The 18,493-nt window shown below is 49.5% G+C and overlaps 1 protein-coding gene across 1 annotated transcript in view; it reads right to left on the bottom strand.

Moving 5' to 3' along the window:
* Positions 1–18,493, bottom strand: part of CREBBP (CREB binding protein) — a 139,036-nt gene that overhangs the window by 8,089 nt on the left and 112,454 nt on the right. Inside the window, exons 20-28 of the mRNA XM_004373206.3 lie at positions 14,073–14,153; positions 12,625–12,681; positions 8,215–8,292; positions 7,826–7,893; positions 4,752–4,902; positions 4,267–4,413; positions 3,618–3,731; positions 2,401–2,566; positions 1,832–1,999 (exon numbers count right to left, since the gene is read on the bottom strand). Coding sequence (XP_004373263.1) covers positions 1,832–1,999; positions 2,401–2,566; positions 3,618–3,731; positions 4,267–4,413; positions 4,752–4,902; positions 7,826–7,893; positions 8,215–8,292; positions 12,625–12,681; positions 14,073–14,153 — 1,030 coding nt within the window. The remainder of the gene's footprint in view (positions 1–1,831; positions 2,000–2,400; positions 2,567–3,617; positions 3,732–4,266; positions 4,414–4,751; positions 4,903–7,825; positions 7,894–8,214; positions 8,293–12,624; positions 12,682–14,072; positions 14,154–18,493) is intronic.

The raw sequence follows: 18,493 nt of genomic DNA on the forward strand, positions 1-18,493 counted from the left end.
GGGGGCTGAGGAGAGCCGGGTGAAGCGGGCCTTCAGGTGATGCACACCCACCACACGACTGACGCCAGACGTGGACGCCAGGGCTGCTGGTCATGGAGTGTGGGGAACTGTCTGTACTACTACTCACCTTTTCTCTAAACCTTTCTAAAACCGTTCTGAAAACAAAGCCTATTTAAAAAACCATGAAAAACAGACATCATACAAAATTTAGAAGATACAACCAAAAAAAAGTACAGACGTTGTCAACCAGAGCAATAACCTTTTGGTTTTTCCTTCTTGGACTGTCACCCCAGCCTGTGTCTCTGCAGCTGTGATTGGCCTCAAAGAGCTCGGACCACACACGCACCCAGGGGACGCACGTGGCACTCTCCCTTGGAGCCGCCTCCCTAGGACTCGGGGGTTCCGGGCACACTGGCAACCCATACTCTGGCCTGGAGCACAGGAGCGCCCACGTCAGGGCCCGGACGACTCCTTCTGACGTGATTCCCCACCTCTCTCTGTAAACCCTGTGCACACAGTTCTGACTCGGGCCTCAGGGCTGGCAAAATCAGGTGGCCTCCCAGTCAGCCACGTCGTTCCGCTTAGCCCCACGGGCCAGCTCACACGCTGTCTCTGTGTCCTCCCAAAACCACCCTGAGGAGTAAGCGCCTTCTCGCACCCCAGTCACCAAGCACGGAGAGGACCAGCCATGCCACAGCGGTCGGACAATGAGGCCGGTCTCTGCAGAGGCCCAGCCAGAGGCAAGTCCAGAACACACGATTACAGTCCCAGGTCCCTTCTCGAGAACACCTGTTGCGCCCAGGTTTATGCCGTAGCTGTGCTGCCAGAGGGCAGGGATGCTGCCTCCCAAGGCGCCATGCTCTAACAAGCACAGCGCGGCCGCAATGCGCTGATGGAGGCCGGCCTCACAGTGTGGCCACAGTGTTGAATGTGCTGACGGAGGGCCGGCCCGGATCCATGGCTTTAAATGCTGTTCACTTCCTGATGACATCCCCAAGAGCCAGCGTTAATACATCCAGCACCCAGTCTGGACATCTTCCCCGTGCTCTTCCCTCCTGCTGCCCCCCCAGCCCCCTCTTCCCAAGCGCAGGAGCACCCTTTCATCCACGCCCCCTGCTCACAGGCCACCACGTCCTTCCCGCTGCGTCACTGCTACAACCTCCACGTAACCCAGCAGCACCTCTTACCTGGCAGTTCCAAGAACCGCCAAGGGGGGCTCCTGCCCATCCTGCACCCACTTCCACCTGGCCTCTTGCTTACAGCACCCCCTGCACCGCCTGCCTTCATGACCCTAAACACACAGGCGCGCTCCTGACGCGAGCACCTCCACCCCTCCTCCTCCCACCTGGGGGGCTTTCTCCTGGAGCGCTGCAGGATGGGCTCTGCCGGTCAGTCCTTCTGCCTCTCCTCCTCGCTGGTGGTCTCCCCGATGCTCCCCACCTACCCCTCCGCCCAGCGCGTCATTCTCTTTCCAGCCCCCACACCACCTCAAGTTACACGACGGTCCGTTTGTTTCTGTTTCACCCTAAACGAAAAACCAAACCCGTTGCCATCGAGTCAATTCTGACTCACACTGACCCTCAGACAGAGCAGAAACGCCCCACAGGATTTCCAAGGCTACACGTTTTTAGGGAATCAGACTTCGTCTTTCCCCCCGTGGAGCGGCAGGTGGGTTTGAACTGCCGACCTTTCAGTTAGCAGCTGAGTGTTTAACCTAACAGTGAGCACTCTCTTCCCTAACTGAGGCAGCGCCTGCACCAGGACGGCGAGCAGCTGCGTCCTTGCTGTCCTGGCGACCCTGGCCCACTCAGGCCAACGGAGGGGGGCTTACCTCGGGGGTCTCGCTCGCAGCCGTGCTCTCCTCCTTCTTCCGCTCCTCTTCTTCTTGCTCGAGCTCCTTAATGCTCTCTTCCAAGACGTTGGGCCAGAAATCACCTTCGAAGTAGGGCAGCTCCTTGGCACTTGTGAGCCTATCCTCTGTCGCTTGTTTGAAAATGTCCTGGAAAGAGAGCAAAGCACAGCGCTGAGATGGCAGGGCCAGTGGAACATCCCAGAACTCTGGCCCGGGGTGCCCGTCAAGGTCACAACAGTCTGTGTCCACCGGGGATTCTGCGGCTCTGGGAAAGCCACCAGGACTCAGTGGTACTGGCATAGGTACATTCCAAGGGTACACGAATTACAGAGACCAGCTGACTTAAACAGGCACACCAGATCCATGTTTTCAGATTACCCAGTAGAAACCCTGGTACAGTGCATAACAGGACGTGTCTACAGTTTTATTTTATGCCTTCTAATCTCTTGTAATGATATTTCCACAAGAAGAAGTTGAGCGCTACAGGAAAACACCCAACTGCACCTGAATCACGGGGGCCTGGCCACCCAGCCCACGGGCCCTGGTACCTTGTAGTCGTGAATGATCCGCTCTGCAAACGCCTTGTCCAGCATCTTTTTGTACCACTCCTGCAGCCGTTTTGGCTTCGGGATTTTCTGATCAGGGGGGTGGCAATGGAAGATGTAATCATCTCCTTCACTTGGGGGACAGGCCCAAATGTGGCCTGTCACGTACCTGCAGGACACGTACACAGCTCAAGTGGGTGTGCTCAGTGACACTGGGGCCTGCCCTCAAGGAGTGACAGCCAGGTAACAGGTGACAAGGACCAAAGCAAGGACAGAAATAATGATAGAGAAAAAAACAAAACAGAGAAATGATCCTAACACCTGTGGTAGAATGTGGTAAGAGACCCAGAGAGGTCTCCATGTGCTGGGGCACGGGGCAGGAGGGCTGAGTGCTGAGAGTGAGCACAGGCCAGCCCCGGACATGGCCCTACAACACGACCCCTCAGAGGCATGCACACAGGCGTCACATTAGCGAGGCCAGGGCTGAGGAGCCTGGGACACAAAGACCCATCCAGGTTTACCCGTGCACTTTCTCTGGTGCTCTGAAAAGGAGGGTGAGTATTTCTCTCTAAGGGGTTAAAGTCAAAACGAATCTCATTCATTCTGTTCAAGACACATCTATCAAGTAATTCTAACTTTCTCAGATTTGGGACAGGAACGGGACAGATCTAGAATACAAAAGCAAAGTACTAGAGAAAGAAGTCAGATACAAGAGACCACGTACTGTAGGACCCCATTAAATGAACTGCCCAAAAAGGCACATTTAGAGACAGAAAGTAGACTAGTGGTTTCCAGGTGCAGGTTGGGGACGGGACTGGGCGTTGGTGGGCGCGAGGGAGGCTGCTGGTAGGTGAAAACATCCTGAAACTGCCTTACGGTGACGGCTGCGTGAAGTTCGAAAATCACTGAATTGTACATCCTAAACAGGTGAATTTTATGCCATGTAAAATATGTCTTAAAAAAAAGAGAGGGAGGGGCGAACAGGACGAGAATTCATGACAAGAAAGACAAGGCAGGGAGACGCCCACTGTGCGGGCCACAGAGCCGTGTGGCCAGGAGAGCTCCCTGAAGGGGGCTTTGGAGACTTGGGAGTCGGTCTAAGGAGTTAACAGAGACACACAGGAAACGTGAGAAACGCTCCCAGTAGCTCACCAAACAGGCACACAGGGGCAACAAACACGAAGTTTTCCTCAGTCCTACGTGAGGCAGAGTAAACTCACCCCAGTTTCTTCACATATTCAAGATATCCGATGAGGATCTCGTGGTAGACGGCTGTGCGGAGGCAGCGGGGCCGGAAGAAGTGGATGGAATCCAGGTAAGATATGTACACTCGCCTGGAAGGGCGGGAGGGAGACTCGTTTAAAACCGAGGAAACCCTCCACAAGCACCCAAAAGGCTCTAGAGATGGGTTTTGTTTTTGATAGCGCTCCCATGGGCACTAAGACGGGACACGCTGTGCTCCCATCACCAACTGGGGCTGCCCGTCGGGGAAGGAATTCAGCCTTCATCGCTGAGCAAAGAAGGGCAGGTACCATGTGCCATGGCACCATGCAAAGACGAGAGCGGACGAAGAGCCACCTTCGGTGCCCCCCACCTGGATTCTCGATGGAGAGTAACACACATTTTACAGGTGAGTTAAAAAAGGCCTGGCTCCTTGAGCATCCCCAGCCCGCTCCCTCAACGTCCCTCTTGCCTGGGTTTACCTGTCCTAGACGAGACCCGCGTGCTCCCAGCACATCCCTTGGCTTGGTAAATTAACTGCGTGTTTTAATCCAGCACCGAGGCACATAGTTTCCTTGACACGCCCCTGGCCGTGGTCTGTTAGAACCCACCACGCTAGAACACTGCCCGCCAGGAGACAGAAATTACCTTGTGTTTGGAGGGGGGCAGTCAGAGCCATACTCCTGGACGTGCATTCCAAAAAAGCACACGTCCACGCCATCGATTTCCTCAAAAGCAAAGAGCGCTTTGGTTCGGTATGGGAAAGATTCGGACATTTCTCCGGAATCCACAAACCTGAAACAAAAGTGATAGTGTGACGTTTGCATGCATTATTGCTCTACAGGTGTTGGCACAAACTAGACCCATGGTTCTGAACCTGGTCAGTGCAGAGAGCTACGGGCTCAGCCCGCCCTCCCGACCACGGCTGCAGCTCCTCCCGTGGGCCTAGCCTCACAACCACAACGCCGTTCATTTAACAGGAGCGTTAACTGTCTTAAACGACTTGGAAATACTGCTTGGAAGGCAAGACTTGAAATTACGGAATTAAACTCAAAAGCACGGCCGAAAAGGAGGCCGTCTGTCATCTGGGTGGGGGAATTCTAAACTTCACCCCACAAAGGGCACGCACGCACCGTGACTTCATGCCCGGCTTGACCTCCACAGTCTTATCCGAGCTCGCCACCACTCTGACAAAAACCTCCCCAGCTTCAGGGTGATTCTGGCGCCGCAAAAACTTGTTCACGCGGTCTTCCAAGTGGTTTCCCAATCGTGTCGTCTGCAGCCCTAGAAATCAAGACAAAGTGAGCGGGCCCAGGTGTGGCTACTGAGACAGTCCGCTGGGATCTCAGAGTTCATCTTGTGTTCTTTCAATGTGGTCTGACATTTTAAAGGATTAAGCTCCCAGTGCAGAAGGGCTCATCTGTCCTGGGATGCCAGCATCTTAGGAACACTGTCTGGGCATGGGACTTGGCCTGCTCTCCCTGAGGGTCGGGAGGCGCAGGCTTGGGAGGTGGACAATGCAGATGTATGCAGTGGCGGGGCCTCCCTCCCACCCAGCTCTCAAAACAGTCCCTATGGAGTCTAAAACGACACAGAGAATATTCTGGAACAGGCTAGCCAGCACATCCCCCTAGGGCTTTGCTATTTTGAGTGCTGTAAATTTTATCATTTTAAAAACAAAACAATTCATCTGGAGGCAGACAGACACTGGAGCAGTATTCGAATCTGGCCCAAGCACCCCCATCTCGCTGTGTGAGAAGGGCCTGCTTTCAATGAAGGCTGGGCTCCCGGGCTGGCTCCGCCGCCTCCATCTCTCCTCCGAGCCTGCCCCAGGCTTGGCCGCCGTGACATGTTACAGGGCGAGTTACAGACAGGTGAGAGGACCCTAATGATAGTATAGAAACTCCTTACACAGAGAAGAAGACCAGAAGGGAAAATAGCAAAAGGCTAAAAGTGATTATTTATAGATAAGATTTTAAAGTGGTTTACCTCTTTGTATTTATTGATTTTTGATATTTTCTACACTAATGAGAAATTTTAAAAATAAAGCTATTTGGGATTTTAGAATCTTCCTAACATCAGCACACCGAGTTCTGCCGCACCGAGACCGCTCCCTAGTTCTCCACAGAAACGGTGGTTCATTCATTTCTTAAGCCACTCGCTTCCACAGCTGCATCACTGCTCGCCCCGCTCCACGGACACCCCTGTTCACGCCCTCGTGCAGGTGTGCAAACCCGTCTACAGGACACATGCCTGAAGGTGGAACTGCTGGGCCTACAAACACGCATTATAAATTGTGCCCCTCCCCTCCTCCAGCCTTCCACTTCCACCCACAGGCAAGCCAGGGCGTTTATCCCCCGACGGGACCCAGTCCTTCAGCCTTTTCCTTTCTTCACCTCTGGGTGGTGTCTTTTTCAGAAAGGCTTTTCATAACCAGGTAAAAATACTCTTGTATTTTCTGGAATGTGCTTGTAGTTCTGTTCACTTTTCCCCTTGTAATCCACTTACATTTAGTTTTGTGGATGGTGTGAGGCAGTGGTGTGCTTTTAAATGGGTGTCAGCAGTTCCAGTATCAGTCACTGACTAGTCAGGGGGAAGACAATTTAAATGCTAAGTCAGCGCAAATACGGAAGGTTTACGGCAATGGTTCTTGTATTAATGAGGCAAACCTTTACCTGGTGACCTACAGACATGCACAGAAAGAACATGTGATAACACATGTTCATACAAAAGACAAGGGGCGACTTTAGAGCCCCAGGCTCTCCTGCAAGTCAGCACCCGACGTCTAACTCTAAAGGTCTCCTGCCGAAGGTCCAAACGTCTTTCTCCACTTTCTCTGGACACTGCAGTAGGGTGGGGGCAGTGCCAGCCTCCGGGGCTTTTGGCCGTTTCTACACACCTCCGCCTCCCACCCCTTCCAGCCGTGACTGCTGGTCTATTAAGGCCTAGCTCTCCTGGTGATTCTGTTTTGGTCACCGAAGCTCTGGCCCAGAAAAGCGCTAACTCGCTGCCCTGCTTTAGAGATCTCAGTCAGGATGGAGCCTCGAAAGCAGTGGTTCTTAAACGAGGTGATTGTGCCCTCAGGGACATTTCTGACTGTGGTCACTTGGGGAGGAGGTGCTGCATAAGGTAGTCCAGGCAGTCGAGAACTGACTGTATGCGGATCGAATAATCAGATGTGCAAACTACTGCTGTCTTAAAATAAAAAAAAAAAATGCCCGAAACTATTGCCCTGAGATAATCTTCAAGCCTTAAACCAAAAATATCAAACAGCAGCTTAGCTAAGTTAGAAAAGAACATCTCCCTTGAGCACTGACCTCTTTTAAAGAACTATCTATATGGGCTCAAACCAACAACTCTAAGGGTTCGATAGGAAGCTTAGGGGGCAGCGAGTTTATGCCAACGGGGGAGGGACAACTCAGAAAAGAGAATGAGAATGCTTGCACAACTTGAAGAATGTAATCAATACCACTGAACTGTACATCTGGAAATGTTGAGTCAGTGGATGTGTTCTGCTGTGTACATTCTCAACACAACCAAAGGTAAACCATTAAAAAAAAAAAAAAAAAGCCAACCTACGAAAGTTCCTTTCAGCAGCCACAGGTTGCTCTTTTTACAGATGTACAGACACCACCAGCTGCTCTCGTTGTGGCAGGGACACAGCGACCTGGTGCAGGCCAGGCTCAGAGCACTCGCAGTGGTGGTGGCCTGGGTGCGTCCTTGCCTCACACGAAGGACTCAGCGCCCCTCTGATGCCCTGGGACTCAGCGTGCTGATCATCGGAACGCATCAGCGCAGGGGGGTGTGTGTGTGCGTGTGTGTGTGCGTGTGTGCGTGTGTGCGTGTGTGCGCGTGTGTGTCTTATTTCTAAGCTCCTTGAGAAGATCTGCTGGCCCATTTTATCGCTCAGAATTGACAAAGTTTATTGTACATCTAAACTTTCATCCAAAACACTCATCATAAAGCTGACTTTCATGTGAAGACCATGCCAAATGATTCCCTTTCGGGGTGAGACGGGAAAAGGACAGAGGCCAGGAACCGGCCTCACGGACACAAGCCCTCGACAAGCTCCACAGGCGCGTGCTGAGAGGGGCCAGGGCGGGGAGAACGCAGGCACAGCCCGGACAACACACACCTCCCGCACTTAGGACAGAAGACAGGAACACGCGGGCAAGTTTCCAAAACGGACAGCCTCCCGCAAACTTACTCTTCGCGCTGAATTTGTTTTCTTTTCGCGTTCTCCCCGTTTTCTTCAAGCAGTTGTCGCAAACAAAGCTACAAAAACAGTAACGGGTGTGATCAGACGGTACGAAACACTGTGTGTTGCCAAACCGATGAAATCAGCATTCAAATGCTTTGTTGGCAGCTTAATTCACATCATTATAAAAAAGGGAAGAGGCAGACTGCTTTAATTCTCTAATTCCTGGAGCAGGCAAACACCCAGACTTAAATTTAGCACCAGCTGCTATCCATCTTAATTGCTGACTGTGTTCCTACTGACAACAATGAATGGGACGCAGCCAAAGCAGCAGACACCTTCCCTTCCAGTCGGTGCAGAGGGCTCCCCCTCCCGCAGGATGACAGGAAATTACCTACCCCGAGGGCCAAATGATGTCATAGTGCAGCACGCAAATCTGATGCATCTTCCGGCCACACTCCTTGCAATCCACAAACCTAGAAGACAAAGGAAAAAGGCGGTCACGCTCACAGCCACGTGCACGGAGCTGTGCGTCCTCACGCTCCTGGTCACTTTTAGTGTGTGTGAAGTGAAGCCACGGGGGTCGACTCAGCCATACTTGTTAAAAAGGCAGCAATGTGATACTTCCTACAGGAAAAGTGGACTTTCCCCTTCTGTGTACAAACACCCTCTTCTTGTCCCTTTGCAACCAGAAACGAAACAATTTGTTTTTAAAAATTGCTACGATGGAGCTGTGACAATGTATTTTCAAGACCAATGCCTTCTCTAGGTGCTTTCACGCACCTACCCTGACTTACAGGAAAAAAAGAACAATACTTTCAGTGTTACAAACACTTGCCCTTCAGTCTAAGATTCTTCAGGATTCCCAGATGGGGTGGCCGACGGGGGGAGCTCCGCCAGGGCAGCCACACCAAACGTGGGCGTGGGAGCCGGTCTGCGCTCAGCAGCTGATGAAGGGCGCCAAGCGTGGCCCACTGCACGGGCCAAGGCTTTACTCAAGTGCATGCTGGAAAAGCACGAGGGGGTGGCCTGCCCGCCGCCGACTGCTTGCAGGGGAGCGTGGAACCAGCTTGGCCTCCCCCTCTGCAGCAGCCCCTCCACAGCTGCACGTCGGCTCTGTCATCTCGACACCGCTTCTCCGGGGAACCTTAAACTGAGAGCAAACCTTCGACTCTCCATTCCCTCCCTTACTTCCATCACACCTCACGGAAGGCTGAAGGGACTGGAAAGTATCGATTGTTCCTCACGTGACCTGGGCCAGGCCCCTCCTGCCAAGCCCAGAGGCCGGGCTGTGGACGCGATCCACACCCCCAGCACCTGCCCAGTCCCTTGCCCCCAGTCTCTCCCAGTCCTGGCTGTGCACGCCTTCACCCTGGGATCTACCCAACCACTCAGCTTCTCTGTTCCTGTTCTGCTGGAAAAGAGAAGGCACACACGCTCCACTGCACAAGGCGGCTGCACGGCTGCCTCCTGTCCGCGGGACTCCCAGCCCCTGCTCGGCTGGGCCCTCCTCTCCCGGGCAGCTCCGTCGCTGAGACCTCAGCACCAGAGAATCGGAAAGGTCAGGGTCTGTGAGCCCTCAGTTTCTGTGTCCCCCCCAAACGCTCGTCACGCTCAGCCTCTTCCTCCCAAGCAGAGAGGAGAAATGTTAAGAAAATCCACATGCGCTCTGGCCCCCGTCCACCGAGAATGGAATTCCAGCCTCCCTTGCAGCCCGTCCTTGAGGTCTCGCCTCCCCCTGCCTCATCCGTCTCTCTCTTGTCTAACTGAAGTTCATGGATAAGTGTCTGGGCGTCCTCACACCTGACCTTCTTCAGGCACCGAGCTGACTGACCAGGTGGCTGGAACTGCACTTTGGAAGAGGACCGCGTCCACCGCTAGGCCCTCCTCTAAGGCCTTTCCCTCGGTACCTATGAGGCTCTCCCAAAGCCGTTTCTCTGGGTCTCCTCTGGCGCTCCCTCGTAGGCATCTGCCGACCTGCACCAGTCCTCCTTCCCCTCTCTACACCGGCTTCTCAGCGGGGCCTGCTCACCACTAGCATCCGGGGAGCTTGCCTGAGCCCCGTCTGGGAGGTGAGGGGTCAGGGTAATCCTCAGCTGGAACTCAGGGCCACCGATGCCAAGTGTCCCTGCTGCTGCGGTTCATCTCTGTGTGGCACTTCAAGCTCATGATGTTAAAAGCAGACCATGTATCACATTTCCAACACCGAGAGGGCGCTCAGTAAGCAGCAGCTACTACTTGCGGGGACACCTGTGAGTCCCACCTGGACAGCTCCCTGCCCGCCCTCCCCGCAGCACGGCCTCCTCTGCCGCCAACGGCTCTTGCTGTGGTTCAGTCCTCTGTGTCTTGCTTCGGTTGCTGCTCTGTCTCCTAAGTGGTCTCCCTATTAGAGACCAAAGTCTTTTCCTCTTCTGATCAGTTCACCTCACAGATCCAGGGTGATTGTTTTTGTTTTAATTGTGCTTTAGGTGAAAGTTTACAGGTCAAGTTAGTATCTCATACAAAAATTTATGCACACATTGTTATATGACCCCAGCTGCTCTCCCTATAACATGACAGCACACTCCTCCTTTCCACCCTGGATTTCCCATGTCCATTCAACCAGCTCCTGACCCTGTCTGCCTTCTCATCTCACCTCCGGACAGAAGCTGCCCATTTAGTCTCATGTATCTACTTGAGCTAAGAAGCACACTCCTCACGAGTATCATTTTATGTCCCACAGTCCAGTCTAATCTTTGTCTGAAGAGTTGGCTTCAGGAATGGTTTTAGTTCTGGGTTAACAAAGAGTTAGGGGGCAATGTCTTGTGGGGTCCCTCCAGTCTCAAGTTAGACCATTAAGTCTGGTCTTTTTACTAGAATTTGAGTTCTACACTCCACCTTTCTCCTGCTCCGTCAGGGACGCTCTGTTGTGCTCCCTGTCAGGGCGGTCATTGGTCGTAGCCAGGCACCATCCAGTTCTTCTGGTCTCAGGCTGATGAAGTCTCTGGTTTATGTGGCCCCTTTTGTTTTCCTTGTGTCTTTGGTGTTCTTCACTCTCCTTTGCTCCAGGTGGGTTGGAACTAATTGACGCATCATCAGATGGCCGCTCGCTAGCTTTTAAGATGCCAGACGCCACTCACCAAAGTGGGATGCAGAACATTTCTTAACATACTTTGTTATGCCTAATTGACTTAGATGTCCTCTGATACCATGGTCCCCATACCCTCAGCCCTGCTACAGTGTGCCTCGAAGGGTTTGGTTGTGTTCAGGAAACTTCTTAGCTTTTGGTTTAGTCCAGTGGTGTTGACTTACTCCAGGGTGATTGTTACATACCAGCAACCAACGACGATCTTCGAAACCACCCCACCTCACAGAGGATCAAATCCACACGTCAGAGAACAGTGTGAGAGGCCTTCACCAAGCACCTTCGGCTGCCTCAGGCGCCTTCCACCTCATCCCCGGGGCCCCCGCACCCCCACACCCCCACCTGTCCATCCACTCCAGGCTACTTGTGATTTTGTTGAACATCTGTGTCCTTTCACTCGTTCAAGTCTAGAATGCTCTGTTCTCGCCCTGCTAAGTGCCACCTTCTCCAGGAAGCAGAGCCCCTCGTGACACCACCTAGCCCAGAGCACCCTTGGGCCTGCCCCTGGGCCCACCCTGTGGCTGCCCGCTGTCTGTGCTGCGGCTCACCTGTCTCTGGACTATGAGCGATGAAGAAAGGCGGCCCCTTACTCACCCATGCGTCACCACCGCCTGGCACCCAGGGTCAGGACACAATGCAAGTTGAAATTTAATAGTGAAGATAAATTGCAGCGAAATGGAAAACTGCAGGGGGACCACAGTATGAGAAGGGAGCCGGGAAATCATGAAAACCGTGCAGTGGGCGTTAAAGGTACAGGTGGCATTTGAGGGGAAGGCCTCCTCATGCTCAGGCCACACCTCTGTTAGTTAGTGCTATCCCCACTCCTGGGCGCCGGGTTGGCAGCAGAGGCTGTGTCACCTGCCAGAAGTCCAGCTAGCCCTCGTAACTAGGCCTGAGTGGGGAGTCTGTGTCTTCCAGGGCAGCGATCAGCTTCCCTGGAGCTGGGGGGGCCGGGGCCGAGGGGAGCAAGGCTCGATTTTCAGCTCTGGACGTGCCACATGCCACAGTTCCCCAGAACTCGGCGTTGCCGGAGCCCACGCTCACCGAGCAGCCCCCGACAGGCTTCACCACAGTGACAGAAAACAGCGGGGATCACCACACTCTGCTGTGGCCCACAGAACTCGGCCTGGGTACTTGGGAGGAGGCCACCAAACCCAAGGGACTCTGAGGCCTCTTTAAGAGTTATTTCAAAGCAAATTTTGCAAACGCAGAGTTCTCATTTATCACTGTAGGAAAAGCAAAGTGTTTGCCAATGGCCTTGGAAACCAGACTATACCAAAGACAGTGGCAAGAACATACCCTGGGCTTCCTGTTATTCATTTTTAGAAAGTAGTTTTCTGACAGAGTTTCCTTCTGAAACTGCCCTTTAAACGATACGCTAATCTGTCCAAATAGTGCTGCCTCTGCTCTGAAGGGTCTCACTCAATGGCTTCTTAAAGTGATGAGCAAGTTATCAGAGAAGTCCTTAACTAAAACATCCACCTGCTCTTATTATTGTCAAACTATTCAGTAACTAAAAAGTACGTTAGACATAAATCTTTGTGTGAGGAAAAAGAATCCCTATCTAAAATATAACTTCACACAAGAAATTATGAAAGTCTTCCATGACCCAAACAAAATGTTAACTTTCCTGATTTGAAACTAAGATCTGAGAGTCAGAAGAAAGAAATAGCTATATACTCACGGTTCAGGGTCTAATGTGTCATTTTTCTTCTTTTCAAACTGATCCTTTGAAATTGTCCTTGTTTCAAAAAAAGAAAAGAAAAAAATGTTAATAAAATTATCTCTTGAGCATTAACTATAAGATCCCTAGAAATATGTTTCATAACTAGTTTTTTAAATTTATTTTCATAACTAGTTCTTAAAATGAAAAGTAAATGGTCAGTAGATGTAACGATGACATGAATATAAAATGTAATTCTGCTGAAAGCATGACCATTTATTTTTCTCTGTCTTCCTTGGAGTATTTCCTCCCAACTACCATCAGCATTTACTACAAAAAAAATTTAATTAAGATTAGTCAAAATATGATGACAAAATTGAGTTGAGATTCAAACCTGTTCATCTTCAATCAAGTCTACAAGATGGAAGCCTGCTGAATTTGACTGATGTTAGTGCAACCAATTCGTCTAATCACAAAATTCCCTCAAGGCAGCCAGGTCAGCATCCACGCGGGGATGTTTTACCTACTCTTAAGGGGCTGAGTACTTGGGTTTCTACTGTCCTTTTGTGATCATAGGTGCAAATGTGAACTGCTTTTGCGTCACAGAATTACCCACAGCTCACCCCCCTCACTGGGTGTGGAAGCCCTGGAGAACAGGGGGCCTGGTCTGAAGAGAAGAGAGAAGCACAAAATGCTTGCCACCCTGGGCAGATTTGGGGGACCGGCAGCTTTTTAGGTGTCCCAGGTATGTAAACGAGCTGATCATCCAATTTGAGGACTTGCTTTTTCCTTGCCACATTCTGGTCATTCTACCACTCACAGGTAACTATCAGAAGAGTAGCACTGGGTGGGGAGAAAAAGATCAATTCAAGGAGGGAAAGAAACTCGTTCCTGTTGGTTTTGGAGCTAGTGGACAACAGTCCAACCACCAGCAGGAACAGGACGTATTTACACTTCGGGTCAAAAACTGAGCTTTGAAAATACTGGAATCTCATTACTGATCTGCATTTTACTGGCTCAGCAACTTAAAGATAAACTAAACTAAGCACACAAGTCTTGGACACAAGACTCACTGTTTGGTGCTGCCAATTCTGTGAATAGGTTTACCTGGTTTCTCAGGTGTAAATGAAAATTTATAATTTCCCCAAACAGACGTTGACCACCACTAGGGAAGCAAGTCCTTTAACAGAAGAGACACGTCAGGGTCAGGACAGACCACTGAACTGCATTACTTCGTGGATGGGGGGAAGAATGTGGAGGTGGCATCGGTATTGAGCTAAATCACCAACGTTTTTAAGTATAAATGAGTGTGCGCACACACATTCAAATCAAATGTGTACATAGTTGATATGAAAAAATACACTGCACAGAAATCAAAATGGCAGTGGGGCTTGCCTTTTAATCATGGACAGGAGGAAAATAACTCAAGAGTCCCCCCAGGACTTGAAAAACGATAGGACGGTACTTACGTCTGGGGCTGTGAAGGGTCGTCACCCAGGGTAACATTCTCCCCCTGGATCTCTGTGAAACACTTCTCACAGAAATGATACCTGTCAGCAAGAAGGCCATACTTGGGTGAACTGGTCCATCATAACACACAGCCACCCAAGCAACGAAGCCACCAATCAGAGCAGGGCAGATCACCACGACGAAGGGGGGGCGTTGTTGGTTGATTGATGGGTCAGTGAGCACAATGAGAGGAACAGAGGGCAGGTGGGGAAGGGCAGGATTAGAGAACAGGGGAGGGAACAAATAGCACAGACAGAAAGGTAAGACGCACACACCAAGACAACACAGAGCAGAAAGCCAAGGCAAAGCATCGATTAGCACTCGGTCTCGTTGCACACGTCACAGGCCATCACCCTAACAACGACAGGGCAGTCCGGCCTCATTGCGCACATCACAGGCCATCACCCTAACAACGACAGGGCAGTCCGGCTCCGGGACGCCCATCTTTTCAAGGTGCTGTTAATACTAGAATTGCAGGGAGCCTCAATTTAGGAATTCGAATTCTGTTATCACTTAGAGAAAATCAAATACAACTCCAGGGTTTGAGATGGAAAAAATTTACTTTGAACAAAACAGTCTGACAAAAGGCCTAAGAAGGCAATTTAAACTGAAATAGCTTTAATTTGTCAAAATGGAAAATTTATGCTTGACAGCAATTCAGAAATTTTATTTCTGGCATTAAGCCAGATCTTTAAATGTATGGAAATTTGAATACCCAGAACTAGTTTGAATTTTCTCCTGTTATTTTTCTCATATTAATCACGCAGTTAGTTGGGCTACAATACAAATGAAACCAAATCCATATTCTAGACAAACATTTAACAGAAATGCAGTTGGGTTCAGAGACTTTCCAGCCATTTATCTATAAGTATAGAGAAAAGAAGCTGTGATATATTGTATAAACAATACAATATATGCAAATTCATCAACAATCTTAAGACGTTTAAAGTTCAATTCTAAGCTTCGGTTTAGAATTTCTGGTCCCAGGACCTATCGGTCGTCAATATGAGATCTTCAGTGAGGGACTGCTCTGGCTTAGTGACAGCCCAAGTGAAGCAAATTTAGGGTGAATTTTTTAAGCACAATCTGCATTTGAGAAACTACCCATTTCCCCAATTTTTTGTAAGGTCATAAGGAGCCTGGGCTCAAGCTATCAAATAAGAAGGATTAAAATAAAAACTATTAAATGTTTGGAAAGGACATGAATGAGAGAAAAAAAAAAACCAACAGAAACGCAGGCGAATGCTGCATAAAACAAGATGGGCACACAAGAATACTGTGAAACTGAACAAGCTGAACAGAGGTGGACAGTACAAGCAGAGGATGGGTACAGTAGCGACGCAGCACGATCAAATGCGGTTTTAGTGTTCAAAACTACATCTACAATGCCAAGAACGATTAGTATTGTCACGAGACTCAGAGTGCCACACTGAACCAACAAGCGGAAGACGGAGGCGGCAGAGCGGCCTACGTATGTATGCACGCACGCACGCACGCGGAGCTGCGAGCTGCCGCAATCCCGGCCTCCGCGTGGCCACGCATGCCTTCGTGACCTCTAGCACAGGCTCCACAAGTTCCACTGCTAGCCTTCACCCATCCAGGGAGCATTCGGGCTGCTGTGTCTCACTGACCAAACACGTAAACTTGGAGCATACAACTTGAGAGCACGCGCAACATCTCGAGGGCATGCCACGTTTCACGTTTTGTCGCAGAGGAACATGACTGGCTCTCAGTAGGTAGTGACTGAGTTAATCAGTTTCTTGCTGGACTAGTTTATTTCGGCTCAATTCAAGTAATACACTCTGCCATGACTAAAAGCTCTTACCAGGAAAAACCAGATTACCACTGATGTTTTTTAAGAAAATATCTTTATTTTTTAGAATGAACTATAGTGGTATTCTGGCTATTCACTACTCTTTGTAAATCACGTATTAAGGACAACTTCTGTGTGCAGAAGGGCACCGTTATCCCTGACCAGAAAGAATTAAGGTACAGAAACTATAAACCAATTCAGTGGCAACGAGAACAATATGGAAAAAAGACATCCCCTCGACTCCAAGTATTTCCCTTGTAAAACTAAAACCTGGAATTGAGTGTTCCAATTCATTATACGATCAAACACACTGTCACTGTGAGCTAGCTAAAAAACAGGTGTTGAACACATCTTTAAATGAAACTGCCACGATAATTACATGCGAGTCTAAAGGTTTTTAAAATCCTGGACAAATTCTTTGCTTTTACTCAGTCAGGACCATCAAGCCCAGGAACATCCAGGAAACAAGAAATCATAAACTCATCATTTTCCAACAGAGAAAACTGACAGAAAAAAGCGCTGATGGTTGAATGCCAAACCCTCGAGTGTTTGCAGAAACTTAAACTCTCTGTTTGCAACCAATTCCCCAGTCCTGAAAAATCCCAGGATCAGCAACCTGGGAGGGACAGAGTTAATACACTCAACTGCCTGTCCCCAAAGCAATGCCAGAAAAACTGGAGAATCGAACCTATTTATGTTCCGGAAGGGGGGAGGGAGGTGCCCCTGGTCTCACTTTATTGCCTTTTGGAGAGAGATGAATACAGCAGGGAGCGGGGTAGGGGTCACCCATCCAGTTAAATTGGTGAAAACAACCCTGGCAACCAATGGGGGCAGATGTTGATGCCAAATGGCCCCTATCTTATTACCTAGTCCACATTTTATTCACCCTGGAAATCCATACAGGTTCAGAAATTCACTCAGAAACTTGACAGCGCAGACAACACTCTGCCTTGTTTCAAGGCAGCAGTGTGATGGACATGGAGGGGTGGCAGAGAGGAAACACTGCACGGCAGCTGATGGTGATGCACGTCTGGGGACCGACAGCACACGTCACGGCATAGTTTGTCTTTAAGGGTGATTTAATGTATGGAGTAAGTTCTCAAATGCAGATTGTTTAAAGTACCATTTAATATAAAATAGCTGGAAAATCTACAGACCAGTTGTCCCACTGTGAGTTACTTTTAAGCTTTCAAGTATGGAAACAAGTGAAAATGTAACTATGCACTAGTTTATGTATTAGAGTTTCACTTGTTTAAACAGTCTGTAGACCTTTCTTTTGTTCTAAGTGCCTAAACCGTTCAGGACTCCCAGTGCCAAAGCCACGATTTTTAAGAACACTATTGTGTTTGTGAGTCACTCAGGTTGAGAATGAAAAGGTAAGGAGCTAAGATGCCAGTCACAGAATTAGGCCACTACTTTTTGAGAATTACACCATGTTCATCGACTCGCCTGCAGGATCCTAGCAAGCCCTGAGAGGGTTAACGAGAAGCAGTACGCCTCTGCTTTAAAACGTATCATTAAAAACAGACCTCCGTGACTTGCGTTTCCACTCTTAAGAAAAATACATGACTTTCGTTCAGTAAAAAGGAAGTTCTATAGAAAAACAAAGTTGGACATTTCAGAACTTTCGGAATAGTCCTGGATTTGCACTCCATCAAGGTCCATGCCTCCGAGACAGCAGTAGTGTCCCTGATCCCATCCATTCTACTTCATTTCAATGGCTCTCAACTTAGACACAGCCAAGCCCAAAGGCAGGCTCACAGATGGTCCAGGGAAGGTGATGCCAACAACAAGAAGGCACCAAATGCTTTAGAATCATCTGTAAGCCTGTGGGCGGCACCTAGACACCGACATGTTCTTCCTTCCAGGCCAAAATGTGCTGGGCCACCTGGTAGCAGGGGTGCTAATTTTAGGTATTGTTAACTTTTAACCTGACCTCTTAACATTTGGTAACAACTATGTTTTGCATGGCACATAACAATTTTCAAAGTGGGCTCCTCTTATTTCATTGGAGATCGACAACACAAGGTTGCCAGGGAGGATGCTCCTGTGCCCAGGCCGTGGGTGAGATGGCTGTGCTTGACACATTAAGAGATGTGCTCAAGGTCACAGGGCTAGAGCAGTAAAAGGAAGCAATGAGGCCAGAACTTCCAGAAGAACCCCTTATCACCACAGGAGAAATCCCAGTAGGAAGGACCTGTGCTACCATTTCAAACTCTGTCTTAAAATGCTTCTATTGAAAAAAAGGAAAGTTAAGACAGAAGTTAAACTCCAAATGTTAAAGTATTTTTGACAAGACAGTTGTGTGGGCCGTGATTCTAGTACAGACTTTCTGGGGATGTCCACCTTTCATCTGTAACAGTATTTCATGGTACTGGGAATCAGTGGGCAGGCGAGGCTTAGATACCTTTCTGGAGACATTTTTGTGTCAATAGTTCTTTTATAAGAAAATAAGTTTTTGATGGGAGTTATACATTATCTTGAACATGGTTAGATTTAAAAAAAATAGAATAATTAAAAATACTTGAAGATAAAGGAATTTCAAAATTCTAAAAATTCAAAATGAAA

The sequence above is a fragment of the Trichechus manatus genome, unplaced genomic scaffold, assembly GCF_000243295.1.
Source record: "Trichechus manatus latirostris isolate Lorelei unplaced genomic scaffold, TriManLat1.0 scaffold00024, whole genome shotgun sequence".
NCBI lineage: Eukaryota > Metazoa > Chordata > Mammalia > Sirenia > Trichechidae > Trichechus > Trichechus manatus.